A 20,592-nucleotide genomic window follows, 5' to 3' on the forward strand; every position below is an offset into this window, starting at 1 on the left:
GATAAAACTTTTCATTTAATATTGAGAAATTTAATTATATGTTAACTTCAACTTGCAATATTATTTAAGAAATATCTTTAACAATATAAAAAACAAAATTCTCTATTAAAATATTCCACGTTTTCAAAATATTAAATTATAAATACTCGTATATATTTATTGTTAGAAAAAAAAACACTCAATTTTAGTAAGGATGCAGTCAAGAATCACCACATAGGTTAATAAAACTAGTTTTTCAATCAGGACAGTTTCCAAAATGTATAAAAAAACACATTAAAATTTTGCAATTATTGTATAAAAACAAACTTACGAATGAGTCAATTAACAAAACAACGTCCTTTGCACAATAAGGTCTTACAAACCAACATCATTGGACATTGAAATCACAAAGAATTCTTTTATAAAAAATATTTAAAATGCATATACATCTATAGACGCTCTCTTTTACAAAATTACTCAAATATAAACTGCTACCAATAGAAAAAGAACTAAGAACCAATGGTAAACTTAAGAACCAATGGTATTTATACGTTATAACGTCTCTCTAAACTTACTTATTTTTCTGGGGTTATTTTGCAGTTTTTGCTAACGACCTGGCTACTGGTTTATGATATAACCGTTCGTTGCAAAGATTCTGTAGTGGCCAGTCCGTATCCTGTATAGGATCTAGCGTAATTAGAATTAGTTAAAACGTGCTACCACAGTAATTTTCTCTTCGAAGTTTCTGTAGAGAAGTAACCCGTTATTTATTATAAACATCAGCTTCATCGAGGGATTAACTTTTGTAGGGATTTTTAATATGCATTAATATATGTACAGGGTTACTCATTGTTTCTAAAGATGAATATCTGGTTTTATAATATACAGTAGAACTTCGATAATCCGGACACACATCGGAACAGCTACAACCGAATTAGTGAAGAATCCGGATTAGACTGGAACATTTTTATAATGCTATTATTTCGTATTTTTATTAACCCAAACTCCAAATGATATTGTATAACTTGTTGTATTTTCCAAAACACCTGGAAAGACTGTCCTCAGAATTAACAACAAGGTGGTAGAGCAAGTATCGTCCATAAAGTATCTAGGAGTCCTAGTTAACGACGCTTGCGACCCCAAAACTGAAATTTTAGCGAAGATCGAACAGGCCAGACGTACTTTTGCTTCCATGAAAACCCTCTTCTCCAGCCGAGATCTAAGCCTCGAACTGCGCATACGTATGTTGCGTTGCTACATCATCTTTCCAGTATTTCTCTACGGCTCTGAGAGTTGGACACTCAATCAGAAATTGGAAAACCGCATTAACGCTTTTGAGATGTACTTGTATCGTCGAGATGTACTTGTATCGTCGTATGCTGCGTATATCCTGGATGGATAGAGTGACAAATGAGGAGGTGCTCAGGCGGATGGGCAAAGATAAAGAGCTCCTGTCAACAGTTAAGGAAAGGAAGTTACAGTACGTCGGTAACATCATGAGGGGTGATCGATACGAGGTGCTCAGACTGGTCATCGAGGGCAAAATTGAGGGCAGAAGATCAGCGGGAAGAAGGCAAAACTCCTGGCTTAAGGATCTGCGTCGTTGGTTCGGAAGAACATCGATCGAAATTTTCAGAGGTGCAGTTTCACGAACCATCATAGCCAGTTGGATCGCCAACCTCCGAACGGAGACGGCGGCCTAAGAAGAAGAAGAAACTCCAAATTTAAATATTTTGTAATAAAACAAAATGCTTAAACACTATCATCATCATCATCATCAGCTTATTCAACCATTTCCAATTATGGTGTAGTTTACCTCACCTACTCTCTTTCTAGTTGGGTCCATTGTTGCATGACTATTGTTGGCTATGCGGGCTCAAGTTATCCCTGCTAATTTCCTAATAGCATGGTCCCATCTCAGTTTCGGTTTTCTTCTAAGTCTCTTAATTCCTCGTGGGTACCATGCTGTAATATTTGTGGTCCATCTGTTGTCCGTTCTTCTTCATCAGGTGTCCTGCCCATTGCCATTTGAGGGATTGATTGACTCTGTGGATGAATTCTGTTAGCTGGGTCTTTTGTCGTTTCCGCATTATCCAAACTACTGGACGCCACATTTTTTGTGATCATAATCAATCAGACACATCAGGATACTTTTTAGGATACTTTAGGATAAGGATTTTTACAGCATCACCAAGTTTCATTTTCACCGCAACATAGCCATTTCTATCCTAAGCTGTTATCATTGGTTTATTTTGTTTCGAACTTCGAAGAGAATAAATTTGTTCTTCTTTAGTCCATTTACAACTATTTTTTTATTTCGTACCTGATCTTTGGTATTATTTCAACACAATAATTTGTAGTTGTTTAATAGATCAGCTAAACTGTTTATATATCGTTTTAATTACAAAAATGCTGACACAAAGATCTCAAATGCATATCGAGGGATTGGAAAGGGATTATTGGTTTTCCCGGTATTTATTTGAAACATTATGCCAAAATTTGTTATCCAAGAGACGACCAAGTCAAAATTATTAATTTTCAAAAAATTGCTTTTATACTTATAAGTCTTTAGAGAGAAAGCTATGACCTTTTCGGCAATGTACCAGATAAGGTACGACAAGAGAAGAATGGGAAAGCTACGGAGTAATGAACACAGATGCTTTCGTAACTTCAGGAGGCACATGTATAGGCATCTTCTCAGAGGAACTAGACATTCGACAATCTTTAAAGATATCGGATGGCTGTAATGTACTACAAGCAGAGGTTTTCGCTATAAATGAAGCGGCCAGTTGTATACGAGAGAAAATCGCCGATAGACCAATAGGAAATATCGTGACATACATACTCTGACAGCTTGGGCGCTTTAAGATCATGCAATCAGTGAGATCAAAACTGTGATGGAATGCCGAGAAGCACTGTCCTGGCTGCGTCAAGGCGGGGCCCTCTGTGCTGGCGGACGGACTCGCCAAAGAGGGGGCAAAGGGAGAGGCCGTAGCAGATGATCCACCACTTGTGACGATCTACACACTGAAGGAAGCTATAGAAACTACCATCAAGGCCAAGTAGCAAGAGACGTGGCAAGACTGCGAGGACTGCGCTACAGCTCGAAGAGTGTTGCCAGTGGTAGATAGCAAAAAGACAAAACAACTACTAGAGCACAAAAAGAACCTGGTATGCATAATTGTAGGTGTCATCACTGGAGACAACATGTATTGTATTTTTTGTATTTTTTTTTTTGTATTTGACTAAGAGTGGGTCCCATAGGGGACCCTCCACTGAGGCCGCGAGGGCCTATTGTGGCTCAGTTTCTACAAGCTCTAATTTACAAGAGCGTCAAAGTTCATCCTCAAGACCCAGCCTCTTAATATAGGCCGTTATGTCTGATGGCGATATGTCTCCTAGGTCTGATAGGTCTAGCATGGGTTTGCCAAACATCTCAAACCTGGTCCTGCTCCCAGCAGGGCAGGTACACATAACGTGCTTCATTGTTTCATCATCTTCCATACAGAGTCGGCATTCGGCGTCTTCCACCAGTCCCGTCCTCTGTAGGTGAGATCACAGCCGGCAGTGGCCCGTGTACACTGCAGTGAGCACACGCGTTCCATTCCTACCGGCCTTTAGGAGTTCTCCTGTTCTATGTTTGGATGGCCCTGCTAGGATTTTCTTGGCATGTTCCATTCCGGGACTGTCATTCCAGTCTCGGAACGTCTCACCCCTAACCCATTCACAGAGCCTGTCTCTTGCGAGATTTTTAGGAACGCTAAGTGTCGGTTCTGGGCCCACGAATGGCGAGCCTGCACCAATTTTGGCGAGGGAATCAGCACGTTCATTTCACTCTAGGCCGACATGTCCCGATATCCATATTAGCGACACTTTGTTCCTATCTCCCAGTATATTGAGTAGTTTCTTACAATGAAGAATCGTCATAGACGTGCTTTTCGTTGCCTCAAGTGCTTTCAGCGCAGCTTGACTATCCGAAAATATGCATATTGTTTTCCCGGTGTATTGCTGTTCTACCAGCAGTTGCACACAGGTTTCAATAGCTTATAGCTCAGCTTGGAAGATCGTGGTGTGTTTTCCAAGACTGTGGTAGATCTCAGTCTTTGGACTGCTGCAGTAAATTCCTGCGCCAGATCCTTTTTCGTTTTTGGATCCGTCCGTGTACCAACATATTTCCGCATTTAATAAGCCGTTTCCCGGCTTATCCCACTCGTCCCTGTTCGGAAACAGGACGTTGTAGGTGCGTGTCAAGAGTTGGACTGGTGGTGTAAGATCCGAGATCATTCCCATAATCTCATCCGACTGTAGTTCTTCTACTAGCCGGTTTTGTATGAACATAATTGTTCCTTGGCTTCCTCGTGCTATATTTAGAAAACTATATGTAGCCCATCTCGCCTCTCTTTCCAAAAGAATTTGAAGAGGAGGTAGATCGAGTAGGGTTTCCATAGCTTTTGACGGCGTGGAATGGAAGGCACCAGTCACCGCTAAGCATGCTTGTCGTTGTAGTTTCGACAATTTATTCTTTGCCGTTATTTGGTTGGCTTTCTGCCACCAGGCAACTGCGCCATACGTAATAATAGGTCTGATGGCTGTCACGTATAGCCAGTACATATTTTTGGGGTTTAATCCCCAGTTTCTACCAGAAATTCGGCGGCATGCCCATAGAGCATAGCAAGCCTTTTTTGATGTTTTTTCCAGATGAGAGGTCCAGCTAAGTTTTTTGTCCAGGTTTAATCCCAGATACTTAACTTCCTCCGCAAACGGAATTGTCTCACCAAGATGAATGGGCGGTAAACAACCTGTAGGTGTCGTTACTGGGGTAAACCTCGTGAAATGGAAGATTTCCAACGACGACTACTGCAGAGAATGCGGAGAGGAAGTAGAAACCATAGAGCATTTACTGTGCCACTGTCCGGCATTCGAATACCGACGCTGTACAACTTTAGGGCAAGGTTTTTTGGACTGGAGGAAGCCAATAATCAGAGACATCGGGGGCTTTGCAAAGAGCTGGAATTCCTTTACCGCAAGGAAAGAATGAGAGGAAGGTTTGGTATAATGATAACAGGGGTATCGCAATGGGTCAAAAGCCTCCGATCAAACAAAATCCCAAACCGCAGCAACCTAACCTCACCTAACTAAACAAGATAGGTTTGTATTTATAAAAAGGTGCTATCCTCTAAGGTGTCAAACGTTGGTTCATCTCTCGGAGGAAAATCGTCATGAGAATCGTTATGAAAATACCATCGCATAGCAGCCGCTCTGACCGCTGATTGAAAGAATTCAATCAACAATAACCAATGGGGTAGTGTACTCTTAAGATACAGTATGGTTTCTTATGTATATCTTGCGAAAATTTTAAACCAGGTATGCACTATCTTTTAGATATTACAAAGACAGTTTACATTTAGTTTAGGTAAGCTGATTGTAGAAGTAGTACTGAATGACATGTAAAAGTAAAATTCAATAAAGTAGCAGACAGAGAAAAGCGTATAAACATATTCTTTATTCAGAATCTGAAACATTGTATAGGTATTTTTTGAAATATTTGTCATGGTTATAAATTATTTGTCGGTTAATTCTTGTATACAATTACTCTAGGCGATTTAGTCTAACAATTATGTTTTTAATTTCAGATATACCGACGCAGGTACCACCACTTACGCCTGGTACCAACAAAACAATGGCGGAGGCGCTTAAGGCGTCTTTCGCATCCTGGGAAAAAGAACAGCAACGGTTGTCTATACCCAAAGGTACGTACCACTACACAATAAACAGTAGATAGATATATTTTATGAGGTGTGGTTACTGGCTTATAAGAAGAGGACCACTACATATGTAGAAAGATCTGGATTTCTAGGCTACATTCTCTAGTATTATTCTTTTTAAAAAGTCTAATAAGTTGGAGACTGAACCTTCCATATAGCTCTTCACAATGACTTATCGCCTAGTATCCGTACATTTTCCAGGCTCTCACACTGACATGAATGTGAATATACAAGGTGGTCCATTAGTTCTTCATTATTGAAGACATAAAAATATTTTTTATACATACATGTTACATGGTTATATTATATCCTAAAAATATTTTGTTGTATACAAGGTGACCCCCCCCTCCCTATTTCTTTGTACTGATTTGGATTCAGCATAAAATTCTGCTTATACTACCTTAAAAATAACGTAGTATAAGCAGAATTTTATGCACTTCCAGCACTATGCAGTGTTGCCATTCTATTTCATATTTGAAACTTGAAACCGAGCTGCGAAGAAAAATTTACATTTTTTACAGGGTAATTTTTATGTCTTCTCCAACATTTAAAATACTATACCTCATTTTTTTTAAATGCAACATCCTGTATATTATTTTTCTTTTAGATGGATAATTAAAAAATGAACATTTTTTGTATTTAAAGTCTTTTAAAAATTTTATCGGTTCCGTAGATTGTTAAACCAGTTAATGATCTTAATACAGTAAATATCTAAAAAACCGCTAAAAATTTAGGAACACTTTAAATACAAAAAATGTTAATTTTTTTAATTCTGCATCTAAAAGAAAAATAATATACAGGGTGTTGCATTGAAAAAAATAGGGATATAACATTTTAAATATTGCGATTTGCGATATTAGCGACGCCATTAAAAACATCCTGTATAGGATAATGTAAATTTTCCTTCATGGATTTATTCTGTTATCCTTTGTTGTTTAGGAAAATATAGCAAAGTATTAAAAAAGTTATATTCACTTTAATTTTGAACAACTTTTCGAATATAGTGTTTTTAACTAATGTTTTAGTAAATAAGAAATAGAAGGGCATCACCAAATTCACCACCGCATAGTGCTTCAAATAAAAATAGTGTACAGGGTGTCCCATTTTAGTTGAAATCATACGGTATCTCTGTTATTAGTAAAGATAGGAGGATGCGGTTTGTACAAACCTATCCCACTTTTTTGTCAAACGGAAGATGCTACAAACAAAATTTTCACAGCCTTCTTCGTTTCTGAGCTACAGGGTCTTTTCAAAAATTTTGCAATTTGGGACACCCCCTGTATCTCTGTTATTGTTAAAGATATCGAGAAGGTGAAAACTGTTTATTGTAGAACTTTTTACGCAGAATACAGTGGCGTAGTATGTTTTCCTACGAAAAAAATATTTTTAAAAATATGAACTAAAGTTATGTTTTTTCAAATGGAACACCCTATATATTATTGCACACCCTATATCTGCTTGCTATGAGCTTCTCAAAAATTCATATCACTCTATATTTATTTTTACTATTTACTGCATTATTTAAAATATATCATTTTCTTATTAGTAGGCCATGATAAAAAACAAAAAAATCAAAACGGTATTTACTAAAATAATCTCATACACATTAAAATTTTATCTGGGATTGATATATTTTACTTTTGTAAACTGTTACCACTGAAACTGTGAATATATTTTTCTTTTTATATAACGGAATTTATTATAACGGGATGAGTTTGAAAATATCTAAATCTAAAACCTTGCATTATTAAAGCATTTTGTGTTCGATTAAAGGTGTTCGATTGTTGTAGTTGCCCTGATATATTTCATATTTCAAAAATCCCCAAAATCAGAAATCGTGAACTGACAAATCCGGGAATCGGGGAGGCCATCATATAGGTTCATTGGTTCCAATTCATTTGATTTGAGAAATAATAATTTAACAAAATTCTAATATTTTCAAAGTTGTAAGGGGGAGCCCCATCTTGCTGAAAGTATATTTCACGTAAATTAGCTAAAGGAATATCTAAAATTTCCTGTACAATAGCTTCTAAGATTTACAAATAGCGGTAGAGAGTTAAATTTCCCTGATTCATCAAGAATATATTAGTGGCTCCCAAAATAAAACAAGACACAGGTAGTAGGTAGTATACTTTTAATAATTCTTCAGTTTCTTTTATCAATCATGGCCTACTAATAAATATGATCTTTTAATAAAAACTTTTGAATATTGCAGTAAATAGTGAAAATAAATATAGAATGATATATATTTTTGAGAAGCTTATGGCATGCCAGATCATATAATTTATAAATATACAAGGTGTTCCATTTAAGAAAACATAACTTTAGTTTATAACTTTAAAAATATTATTTTCGTAGAAAAACAGACTATGCCACTCTATTCTACGTAAAAGGTTCTACAATAAACAGTTTTCACTTTCTCGATAGCGTTAACAATAAGAGAGATACTGGGACAAAATGGGACACACTGTACTATATGCAAAATTTTATGCTGAGTCCAATTATGTACAGAAAAATGTGGGATGCAATTTAAAAAAAATCTTAAATCTTCATTATAACTTTTTTGTGACACCTTGTATACAACAAAATATTTTTAGGATATGCACTATTATAAACCATGCAATATACAGGGTGAGTCTTAAATAAGAGCAAATATTTTCAGGGCTGGTCGATCTCTATAAAACAAACTAAATAAAATATTATTTTCTCTTTACCGTTTTTCAAATAAATCCAAAATAACCAAGTTATTTTATTTTGAAAATTTCCAAAAAAAATATGTTTTGCTAAAATTTTGAAAACCACTGGATCCTTTTTGGATTTTCTTTCTTGTAAATTTAATCTACTACCTATGTTGCCATATTATCAACAAATTATATTTTTTAACTTAAAAAATGTCCAAAATTTTTTTCAAAAAAATTCCAAATTTTCAATTTTTTTTTGCGAAAAAACCTCATAATCCTTTTTATTATTATTTTTATAATTATATTTTATAATCCTTTTCTGGGGTCGAAATATACTACCCCTAATAATATTTGCACTTAAGACTCACCCTGTATATCTTCTATCAAAATGAACTGGCGATATTTAGAAAAAAAACTTGATGAAAATTACGTTTAAGGAGGCTCAATATTTAGTGTTATCAATTATTTTTAATTACACTTGTATTTAAATGCGTCTTTTTAATTAAAATCAATTTCTTCCGTAATTAAAATAACTGTAAAATCTAAAAATAGCAATCTTCTGGTTTCACCATCTCTTTTTTATTCCATTTCAATCACATTGACACGAGTTACTGTTTATTTACTCACTCACCTGACGTGCTTCATACGTCTAATGAGTCATTTTATAAACGAGTTTTCCAATGTAAATAAATGGCGGCGAAAAGAAAAATCACATCGTTAGTTAGTATCGGGACAGAATATTTTAATTATTCAAAAATATTTTCTTAATTGGACATAATAATCGAAGTATAGAGGATTTTATTTATATGTCATTATGCATCGTTGCACAATGTTATTAATATTACTATTATTATTAGTATTTCAGATATAATGAAGTAAATATGTATGTATTGGCATGCATTAACTCTGTAATTACGGAAACGTAATATTAAAGAAAACTAGAATAATTAGAAACATCAAAGATATTTGGGCCATATATGGGAAGAAAGAAAAAAATCTGTGCGAACTTTTTATTTAATTTTGCGAATTATGAACTATGTATTACTATATACAGTAGGGTGCACCAAAAAAAAATATTTTTTTTCTTTTTAGTTACCGTGAAAATATCATTCAGGATGATGAAAAAAAATTCTGATAGTTTTGAATATTAATATTAAGAGGTGTCTGGTGTTTTTGTAATTTTATTGCATTGAATACATATTCTTGTAGAAAATTGAACGGTCTTCAAAAAAGGTTTGATATGAATTTGCATTTAATCGACTCGATTGAAAGTTATTGAAGGTCAAAGTTCAACTTCAAATCGTATATGATAACTTCCACATTTTTTATATTTTATCATGATATAATGTTTTATTTATTATTGAGACAAAAAGAATCGTGTTTCTGGGTCGAAACATACCACCACTAAAATTACTTGCACTTATTTAAGACCCACCCTGTATAGCATTCCATTTAAAAAACAACTATAGTCCAAAATATATTTGAACCATTCCACTGATGATATTGAAACCTGCCACTGATATTTGCGAATTCAAATATTAATTTATTATTAAAAAAAATATTATATAGATTACAAATGGTATCTAGTTAAAAATTACCTCACCAAGTTACGGGTTCTTTCGCATAAAACGTGGCACTCCGTGGGCATTTTTACCAAGAAAATACAGTATATGAGAAGTCCCAGTCCCTATGTTAAAAATAAATAATAGATATACGAAACTCACATAGTTCACTAACCTATTTTTTATTTTAATCGTTTTGAAAATACATATAATTTTGCTATTTATTATTCAAAATATCAGTTATTTACACTCGTACATAATCACTGTGTATTCCCAGGTGCTTTTTTTAAATTTTAACCCCGCTCTGACATTTTATTGTTTTTAAATATTCGCAACCTTGCATCGAGTAATTATACGAAAAATTTGCAAACGAAAATTGAAAACAATCGATTTAAAAAAAATAAAAATGAGTAATTCATTAAAAGTTTTTTTTAATGTATACCTTGTACCACGTGATGGAATAAAAAACGTCACATTGCAGTAGGTGCAGAAATAACATTTTAGTTTCAGCTTTACTATACAACTTGAGTCTTAAATAAATGCAAACATTTATAGGGGTAGTATATTGCGACCCCAGAAACACGATTATGTGTTTTTTTTGCCAAAATTTTTTTTTTGAAAATTTGGAACCTTTTAAAAAAAATTGGAATTTTTGTTTAGATTTTAGTTAAAAAATATAATTTGTTGATAATATGGCAACATAGGTAGTAGATTAAATCTACAGGAAAGATACAGTGGTTCTGAAAATTCTAGTAAAAAATCATTTTTTTTGGAAATTTTCAAAGTAAAGTTTCTGGGTTATTTTAGATTTATTTGAGAAACGGTAAAGAGAAAATATGTTTCTTTTATCGAGATCTACCAGCCCTGAAAATATTTGCACTTATTTGAGACTCACCCTGTATACCGATTGTTAACTGAACAGTTACTTGTAGGGGAACAGAATGGTAACACTGCCTATTGAGAACGCATGCTCTATCGACGAGCGGGCCGAGGTTTCCATATATCAACCATAAAGCTCTTGCCGCGAGTAATATACAAATTAACAACCTGTATGTAGGTCGAGTTTCCGCATCTAAAGATAAACCCACCCTGTCATCAGTGACACGATTGCTTTTTGACCACCCCTTGTTTAAGATTGCAGGTTTCGCTGATCCAAAAGCGTGATATTAGATATTGTTATTCTAATGCTATAAATTAATACTGTGAAATAATTTCGCGCGGCACATTTTTCGAGCCTCCGCTAATAGACTTCCATATTGCAAACTCACTAATTCTTTTAACAAGCTGTTAATAAATCACAATTAAATGAGTGAAATGAACAAACAGAATATCTAATCGACGGCGACGTGTAGGTAAGAAATAAAAAAATAATTACCTGAGGTCTTCAGATTGTAGATTAATGTAATTCACCAGATGGCGTTTAATTTAGATTAAAACCTACTAAACTTATTTTCTTGGTAATCCTAAAATTAACAACTGAAGGTTAAGTAAGCCGAACCTATAAAACTAGCCCTAAGTGAAACTCGATACTATAGGAGATTTCCGGTCAAAGTTTGCTTAAAGGTACATTCAGGCGGAGAGGGTCGAGCGTCGCGTCGCGTTTGCGTCGCGTTCGCCCCATTGAACTCGAGCCCCGACGCGACGCTCAGCGGACGCTAGCCCAACGCCAAACGCGACGCTGTCTGCCTGAACGATCTTAATTTAAGTTAAGTGAGTTGATTCCATTTCGACACGCGGACGTGACGCAAACGCGACGCGACGCTCGACGCTCTCAGCCGAATGTACCTTAAGAGTTCATAGTTTGGATTTAAGAACAAAGTTAATTCTGTAGTAACTGTCATGAGTTACTTTATTGTTTGATTTTATGTAATGAAAGTAGAACTCGAGAACTTGGAAGACTCCATCCGTAACCTGGAATGGGAATCCTGCAACACTTCTCAGGACTTACAACCGAGAAAAATCAAAGTTTTTCCTAGATTTAAGTAACAATCTTCAGATTGTCACTGCGTTTTTGAAAGGAGAAAGAAGCTAAATTCTGAATCAGGAAAGAAGACGATTGCATAATGTCATAAATTATACGAAATATAAATGTACGTATACGTCGGTGATAAGGTCACGAGGTTACGACCGATGACATATATTGAACTCTCCAAAAAATCCTTTATGGGTATTTCGCCACTCCACTGCAAAAAATCTACAAAATAAAATAGTTATTTTTTGTAAACACTTCTGCGTTAAACCTAAACGGACACTGCTTGTCAGAAGTTATGTTTACAGTTATAGAAATTTGCCTAACAAAGAAAAAAATGTTTAAATAAAAAAATGCTTCGATACTGGCTTTTGTCAAAGCTCTGCGACTGTACGATGAGTTATAACTCAAGGGGACATAAAACATCTATAAGGCCGCAGTATAATATAATTTATAATCTAGAATGCCAGTTTATCAGATCGTCAACCATCGAAAGTTCAACGATATTAAAAGACATAATCTCTGCCGTAACAAAACTAAAGTGTTCTTTAATTAGTTACATTTCAACGTTTTAAGTAATATCTTATGGGTTGACGGGGAAGATATTCCTCCTAAAACTTTAACATTTTTCCCTGGTTAGGTAATTTTTTACGAAAAAAATGCTCCTGCTAATCTAATGTCACTGTTTCCTTAGGACTTTAACGCAGTAGCGTTCTATAAAAATGCCTTTTTTAAATTTCTCTGTCAGTCGCGAAATACCCATTACAATTCTTTCATGAAATACTATTTTTATTGTTACACTCTGTAAATGATACAAGATATCTGTTACCTCCACTTAAAATAGTAAATCAAACAGCAAAACATATAACTGCAACAAAAATAACTTTTACTATTTTATCCTTTACAAACTCTCTAATTAGTAATTTATTAGACATAACAGATACTGCCAATTATAATTGATAATTATAAATAAATATTTAAAATTCTAGGTATAAATAAAATGATATTTTATTGATTATATTGATAGACATTATTTTTTCCAATTTTAAAAACAAAATATTTTATATATACATATTTTAGTAGCCTTGCTCCTTGCTATTCGAAATATTTTAATGGGCGAGTTTTTGCAATTATTTAAATCAATTTGCTGCTATTCGATTTATTTTATTTCCATAGACGATAAGTGGTTAAAGTTATGTAAATTTAACGGTGACATGGATACGACTTTTAGATCGATTTTTTAACAAAAAAGCATTTTAAACATTTTAGTACAGGGTACGGCAATAATGTGTCGGGCATCTGTAACTCCTAGAATAAAAAACTTGGGAATTTAGTTTAAGTCTAAATCTTAAGTATGTACAGTTGTACAAATATAGGAAGAGACTTGAAGATAGCACCGGTCGCGTGTTATTTTATATTTCTCACGTCTCTAGCTATACTTGTTAAGTTGTACAATGATGTATTTCAGTTCAAAATTTTTAAAATACTTTATTTTTTCTAGACACATTTTCCTACTTATGTAAAAACCTGTAACACTGTATGCCGCCTTTTGTCTCCTTGTCTGTCAACCGGTCATTTATTATTTACCTCTGTCACGTGCATATATTTATAAGAATATATGATTAATAGCCCATTTACACAATGAGTGGAAAGTGAAGCCAAACAAATGAAATGGGAATATCAATACAGTTACATAAGTCTATACTTTTGGTTCAACGCTATTGTTATGCGCACGCCCCAAATAAAACAATCTGATTCGTCTACTTCATCGCTGTACGCTGTCAAGGCCTGTCACCTGACCTCGCACTATTTTAAACTCTAAATATTAATAATGTTATGTATTATTTTTTTTGTAATGGCATTATTTCAACCTGTAATTTTAGATATTCTTGAAATATAGATATCTCTCCGTTTCTTGTTTTTGTTTAAATGTCAGAGATTAAATTTAAATTTAAAAGGGCCGAACAGTAAGACGTTAACTTGATTTAGGTAGTAGATTATTTTTTTTTAATTCTGTGTGGGAAAGAGAATCTTGCATAAGACACCCAGCACTAATTAAACAGTAAACTACTGTCCTTAGTGCCGGGTAGTGCCGGATTCTTACCGGCTTAAAAAACCCACACTTCCCTAACGCTGATCATGGTGGAAACCGCTTCCGCATTACTTCGCCATGATAGCTGTCTGTTTACTGTCTTCTTATATCATTTTCCTTTTCCTCTAATATTTGTCTTAGTATCCCTGCAGTTAGTTTCCACATTTCCTCTGTCCCAGTGAGGTATTTCATCATATTTTCCGCATTGAAAACTGAGCCGGTATGAGTTTTATAACCATTACGAATGTAGTCCCATCTCGTACATCTAAACAGTGTATGTTCTGCGTCATCACTATTTCCACAGTAGTTGCAACTATCTGAGTCCCGTTTCTTTCTTTCCGTTAGATACTTCATAAAGCAACCATGTCCCGTAGGTAGTAGATAGAAACTCTAAAATCTACTTGTATTGGTTAGTATGAAAATAAATCAACTGATCGCGAAGCACTTTTCACGCTTGCATAGTTCAACCAAAGGGACCGACTTATGTGGATTTTGTATAGCTCCATCCCAAAAATTTAGCTTCAATTTATGTGCCTGACTGGCATATAGTATAGTCTTTAAATATACACACAACCAAACTTATATGGAATCATCTATTATTTTTCATAATTTTTGAGACTCATGAAAATTTTGTATTTAAGAATAAAACTCAGTCCTTACCAACGTATTTTAATGAAAAGTAATCTCCATATAGCAAAAAAAAATTATCGATTTCCAAAATAAACACAATGGTATTTTTTTGGTTTATGAAACAAAATGAGATTTAAATTTTTGATGGTCAAAAAGCAAAATTTTAATAATCGGCGTTGCCACTTCTAGCCTTTAGCAAGCTTCTATCTGCGATGGCATACTTATTATATTATCAACGTTGTCTTGGGGTAAGTTTTCCCATTCTGCTAATGCTGTATCAATAAGCTGTGCGTGATTTCCTGGATTGTTTCGACGAACTCTAACCCTTCTTTTGAGCTGGTCCCACATGTGTTCGATAGAGTTTAGATCTCATGAACATGCAGGCCAGTCCAAATCTATGACACCTTCCCTTTCAAGACATTCTCTAGCCACTCTGCTAGTATGGGGAGGTGCATTATCGTGTATGAAGTTAAAATGATCTCTAATTGCAGCTCTCCAAAGTCTAACGATTGGTTCTAGCACTAAATCAACATACCTCCGACCCGTTAAAGTTTATGGTGAAGAGTACAACGGAGTTTTTCCTCCTAGCATAATACCTCCCCAAAACATTACAGTTCCACCTTATTATTTTGGTACAGATTGTGCACCCTGGAGTCTCGCTCGTCTTCTTTGAGCTCTGAGAAACCGAATTCGATAGTCATCTGATCTTAGGCCAATTCTGGTTACATCCGAAAAGGCAGAACATTTTGCCAATTCTTAATTGTCCAGTTTTGATGTTGAAGGCACCAATTTAGCCGGTCAATTTTATTTTGCCGAAATAACTGTGGGAGCCGTAAATCCTTCCTACTGTACAACTCTCGATCACGAAGCCTTTTTCTGATTGTTTCAACTGAAACGTTCACACCTGTAACTGCCAGAATTTGTCTTTGTAGCTCTGGATGAGAAACATTGGGATTTCTTCTAACAATTTGGCACACAAAGCAGTCTTGTTGTTCCGTTGTACCCCTTTGACGACTTTGTCTGGGTCCGTTCTTGAGAGTTTTTAGTTTCAAATACCTTGCATATATTTTCGATACAACACTCTCGGTAACGCCTGCTATCTTTGCTACGTCTCTTTGGGGCATTCCTTGTTTAGTGAGAGCAATCCTTCCCTTCTGTACATCTGTTAATCCAACATAAGGCATTTTTTTATTTGTTTGGATGGAATGAAAATTACTGGACAATCGTGATTTTACTACTGAACACAAAATCCACAAAAAAAATAAATCGGAGCAGTCGTTTATTCTTTATTATCATGTTTATTTACAACAAAAAGCCTCATCTTAAATTTATGTACCAATTCTTTTCCTTGCAAAAAGTTTAGACAGAAATAAATAATGATTCCATATAAGTTTGGTTGTGTGTCTTTGGTCGCATGCATTAAAATACACACCATTCACGCAGATGAAATAACCAGCAGTATATAGATTAAGCGAACATAAAAGTATCGATACTCTGGACCATTCCTACCTTTTAAACCTTTTTAGATTTCGTTTTCTTACCTGATGGTCTTTGAGGTTTCGGTTAATCGCTTCATGTTTGACTTAATAAGATATCTGCGGTCAAGCGCCTTATATATGAATAGTTACGGCTCATTAGACTGCTGAATGGGTGGATAATGATAGTCGGCGGATTAATTTTTCTTTTCGTATTTTGTCGACCGTCGGGATTACGTGACAGGTAAACAAACGGCTTTTGTTTACCTGTCACCCGAAACGACGGCCGGACATTTTTTCGAAACCCCTTTTCGATCGATTTTAGAAAGTTTATCGGGAAATTAAGACTAATTCGACGTTTGAAGAAATACTTAAGGGTTTCTTTTCAATCTGTTAACTTTTTTTGGCCATTACATTGGGCCTAGGCTTTGACTCAATTCAACGTGATTTTGTTACCATGACTGGCCTCCATCTGTGCTTGATGACATTTCCATACCGTTTACTATTTGTCTGATGCTTGTGTTTATAGAGATGCATAAACCATAGACTAACCAATAATACATTGTAAATAATATCTGTACCTTAGTGGCGGATTGTTCTTCTACATTTTTTCAGATAAAAAAACGAGATTTTGTATGTTAGTATATGACATAAATTAAGATTGATTGACATATTCAATCGTTTTCGGTCGCTTCCTGTTTCAACAGAAATGACTACAACTTTATTTGATTTTTAAATGGCATCCTCCGTATTGTTTTACTTTATTCGATAGAAAATGACACTTTTAAGGTAAGTGTCGGGCCTTCTAGTTCTTCTTACTGATGAGTGGTTTTTCGGCTGCTCTTCTGCTAAATAATCCTGCTTCCTTTAGCCTTCTTTAGATGGACTTATAGCTTATATTGACACCAGGTATATAGTTCACTCAAAATTTGATTTGCCGATTATGCGGATTAATTAAGGCGATTTTTTTAATTATCATTTCAATTTTTTTCGTTTCGTTTTATTTTAATAGTCTTTAAGGAATTGCGAGTTTTGAAATTGGAAATCGTTTTGCTAATGACAGACTTATGCAAATTAAACATTGTGCTTATGTCTATTTGCCGTACACCATTCCGATGTGCGTTGATTATTTTTTCGCGAAGATCCTCAGACAAATATTTTCTGCCTGGCATATTTAGTAAAAATGTAAATCAGAATATCAATAGTTTTTACCTGAAGCAAATATCTACTAAGTATGGTCAATTTTTATTGGTTTCTTTATTTATGTCCCTTCAAAAATATTTCTGTCCATATTATAAATAAACAACTGATAAGATACATTTGGAATGCGGCGAAAAATGATGGTAATGCTAAAAGGAAATTTGTTTAAAACAAACATTATTTTAAATATTGGAGGTTTTTAAAAATCCGACGAGTTTTAAAAAGTTTCTCTACTTTTGTCTGATAGTGTAGGTACATCCATTCTCGATAGTTTGTTTTTTGGTTCATCTCAATAGTTTGATTTTTGTTGGCGATATTTGCTTTTGAAGAAGACACTTTTTCGTAATTTTTACTATAAATAGTCCTCACTCAGTAAATTGTAGTCTTGAAGCAGGCCTTCTTGATATAAGATTTGGTTCGTTTAATCTTCCTCTTATAAGTCCATTCACTTATATGTACGTTCCTTAGGTGGCTTAGGTGCAATTCATTATAAATTGGAAAATCTGACAAACAGCCGTTTCTTTACGATAAACTTACATTAAATCGATCGTCTCGATTCGAAGTTGTCATACGAAGGTTCCTGGAGGTCTAGCATAAGAATTTGTTTCGAGGAAGCGACCTACACTGTTCTTCGTGCACACCTACATCTGTTAGCGACATAATTTTGATCTCTATCATCTTCAACTAAAGAAACTATAGGGGATGCAACTTCTGGACTTAAAACGATCTCTGCTAGAGTAGCTGCCCAACAGACAATAAAAATATGTTTTTTTCAATACTTAATAGTAACATTACATAAATCATAAACACTATTTTATAGGTCTGTTGACTGGGTCTTCTTCAAAAGCGAATATCTTCAAAAATATAAAGCTATTGAGGTGAACCAAAAATTAAACTATCGAGAAAAGATGCAGCTATATAATAAAATAATTTTCAAATTCCTTTTTTTTTAACATATTCCACAGGGTGACCAAAATAATATTTTGTATTCCCTCGTATATTTGACAGATGAAAACTTTCATTTTAATTTGGAAAGGGATACTAAAAAGTCAAATAAGTTAGCTACAAATAGCTTAAAATATCGTCAAAATCGGTCCACTAGAACATAATACATAACACTTTAAAATAGATCAAAATTCGTTAATCCATGTTAAAGAAAACAAATATTTATTTATACACGCCACTGTCCTATCACGTCAGTGCCTTACCAACCGTGACGACAGTGATTGTTGTCTCGTCCGACATTTTTCCCTCTTCGGTTTCGTTTTTATTTTTATTATTTCGCAGCGAGAAAAAAAAACAACTATAAGCACGCGAAACAATGGTGAATAGTTCGACCATTCCTGGCGATGGTTAAACTCAGAAACGTCGCATCTTTGGAGGGGAGGAATGACACGACAGTTAAAGCGTCTAGGTACTTGACACGTCAGAGTCGTTAATTATAAAATCGACGATTTGAATGTTTAATTAAGTTTCTTATTTAATAGAGGATCATAGAATTAGAGGAGTTTTAGAATACTCGTTGATATAACTGTTACTTTTTTGTTAACGTCTTATACAGTTTTTGTCTTACGCATTAGAGATAATGAGTGTAAAACCAGACCAAGGCTTCCTTGGACTTGGTCTTCCTGCAAAACTCTTGGAAATCTTTTTCAATAATTTAACATTAACATCATTCATCATATCGTCATATTAACTATCAACGCTGCATCGTGGTCGCGATTATTTTGTTGATATACAGGGTATCCCAGGCTGATGGTGCATTTGGAAGATTGGTTGATTGGAAGTCAAGGAGATTGGCACAGCCACTGTTTCATAAGGAATAGTTGTCATGGAATTGAGCGATTAAAGAATTATCATAAATCATTTTTTTTTCAAATGGAAACCCACTTTTTCTATTTTACTAGCGAAAAGGTTTTTTAATTCGTTACTGTTTGATTATACATGTTCCTATACCTAAAATAAATTAATATATTATTAAGTTATTTAAGATTTAGTTTTAAAGGGTATATTTTTTTGTTTTTTAACCATTAGTCCAGTAGCTTATGACTTCAAACGTCACGCGAGGTAAAACTATATCTGGCCATGTCATATTTCATATTGCCATTAGCTATCATTATAATACGAGATCTATTTTTATAAATACACTTTATAAAGTTTTAACAGGATTATTTATTATATACGGAATTCAAATAATTAGTTTTTTGACAGAAGGAAATAAATTGTCTGTTGGTTTGACACTTAATGTCAAAGGAAGCTAGATAAAATCGAGAAAAAAATACGCTGTTAAACTAAATCTAAAATAACTTAAAAACGATTTATTTTAGGTATAGGAACATATATAATCAAAAAGTAACGAATTAAAAAACATTTTTACTCGTGAAATAAAAAAGTAAGCTTCCATTTGAAAAAAATGATTTATGACTAATTCTTTAATCGCTCAATTCCATGACAGATACGGCCAATATTATATGACATTCGAACAATTTAATTTTTGAAATAGATAGCCACATGTCTTCTCTTTATGCCACAGTGGCTGTGGTAATCACTAAATTTGTTGTTTAGAATATACAGATTTTTTTGACAGGAAGTATTTTTCCTCCAAAAATTTTAAATATTTTTTTTCTCAAAAATGGGTAATGTTAAGGTACATTCAAGCTGAGAGCGTCCAGCGTCGCGTTTGTGTCGCGTCCGCGTGTCGAAATGGAATCAATTCACTTAATTTAAATTAGACCGTTCAGGCAGACAGCATCGCGTTTGGCGTTGCGCTAGCGTCCGCTGAGCGTCGCGTCGGAGCTCGAGTTCAATGGGGCGGACGCGACGCAAACACGACGCGACGCTCGACGCTCTCAGCCTGAATGTATCTTTAGTGGTATAGAGTGATTGATATCAAAATTCATAAAATTTTATAGAGAATTTAAGTACCTATGTAATAAAAAATGGGGGTACCTATTTAAAATAAGAAAGTTGCTGTCAACTTCCGATATTTCCGGAAGTGCCGTCATATTGAAAATATTTTTAATCGATAGATCTCGTTGTGAAATAGTAATGTGCAGAAAATCTCCGATCTAAATAGTGTAGTTCTCTAGAAACTTCTAATGCACGCTCAGCTTGGGACACCCTGTACTCGTTCCTTGACCTTTTTATTCAATGTGATGAATAGTATCAATATGATCGAAAAAAAAAACGGCGTCAAAGATGGCTGGGAAATGACAATCAATGATAATTTTGGCGAGCTC

At 34.5% G+C, this 20,592-nt stretch overlaps 1 protein-coding gene across 2 annotated transcripts in view; it reads left to right on the forward strand.

The window, feature by feature from the left end:
* LOC115874794 (protein C-ets-1) overlaps positions 1 to 20,592 on the forward strand; it is a 408,685-nt gene that overhangs the window by 278,279 nt on the left and 109,814 nt on the right. For both annotated transcript variants that reach the window (XM_030890076.1, XM_030890077.1), the window contains one exon: positions 5,613 to 5,729. In XM_030890076.1, the coding sequence (XP_030745936.1) occupies positions 5,613 to 5,729 (117 nt within the window). The remainder of the gene's footprint in view (positions 1 to 5,612; positions 5,730 to 20,592) is intronic.

Source organism: Sitophilus oryzae, unplaced genomic scaffold (genome assembly GCF_002938485.1).
Source record: "Sitophilus oryzae breed Bouriz unplaced genomic scaffold, Soryzae_2.0 scaffold_1297_pilon_pilon, whole genome shotgun sequence".
NCBI classification, from domain to species: Eukaryota; Metazoa; Arthropoda; class Insecta; order Coleoptera; family Curculionidae; genus Sitophilus; species Sitophilus oryzae.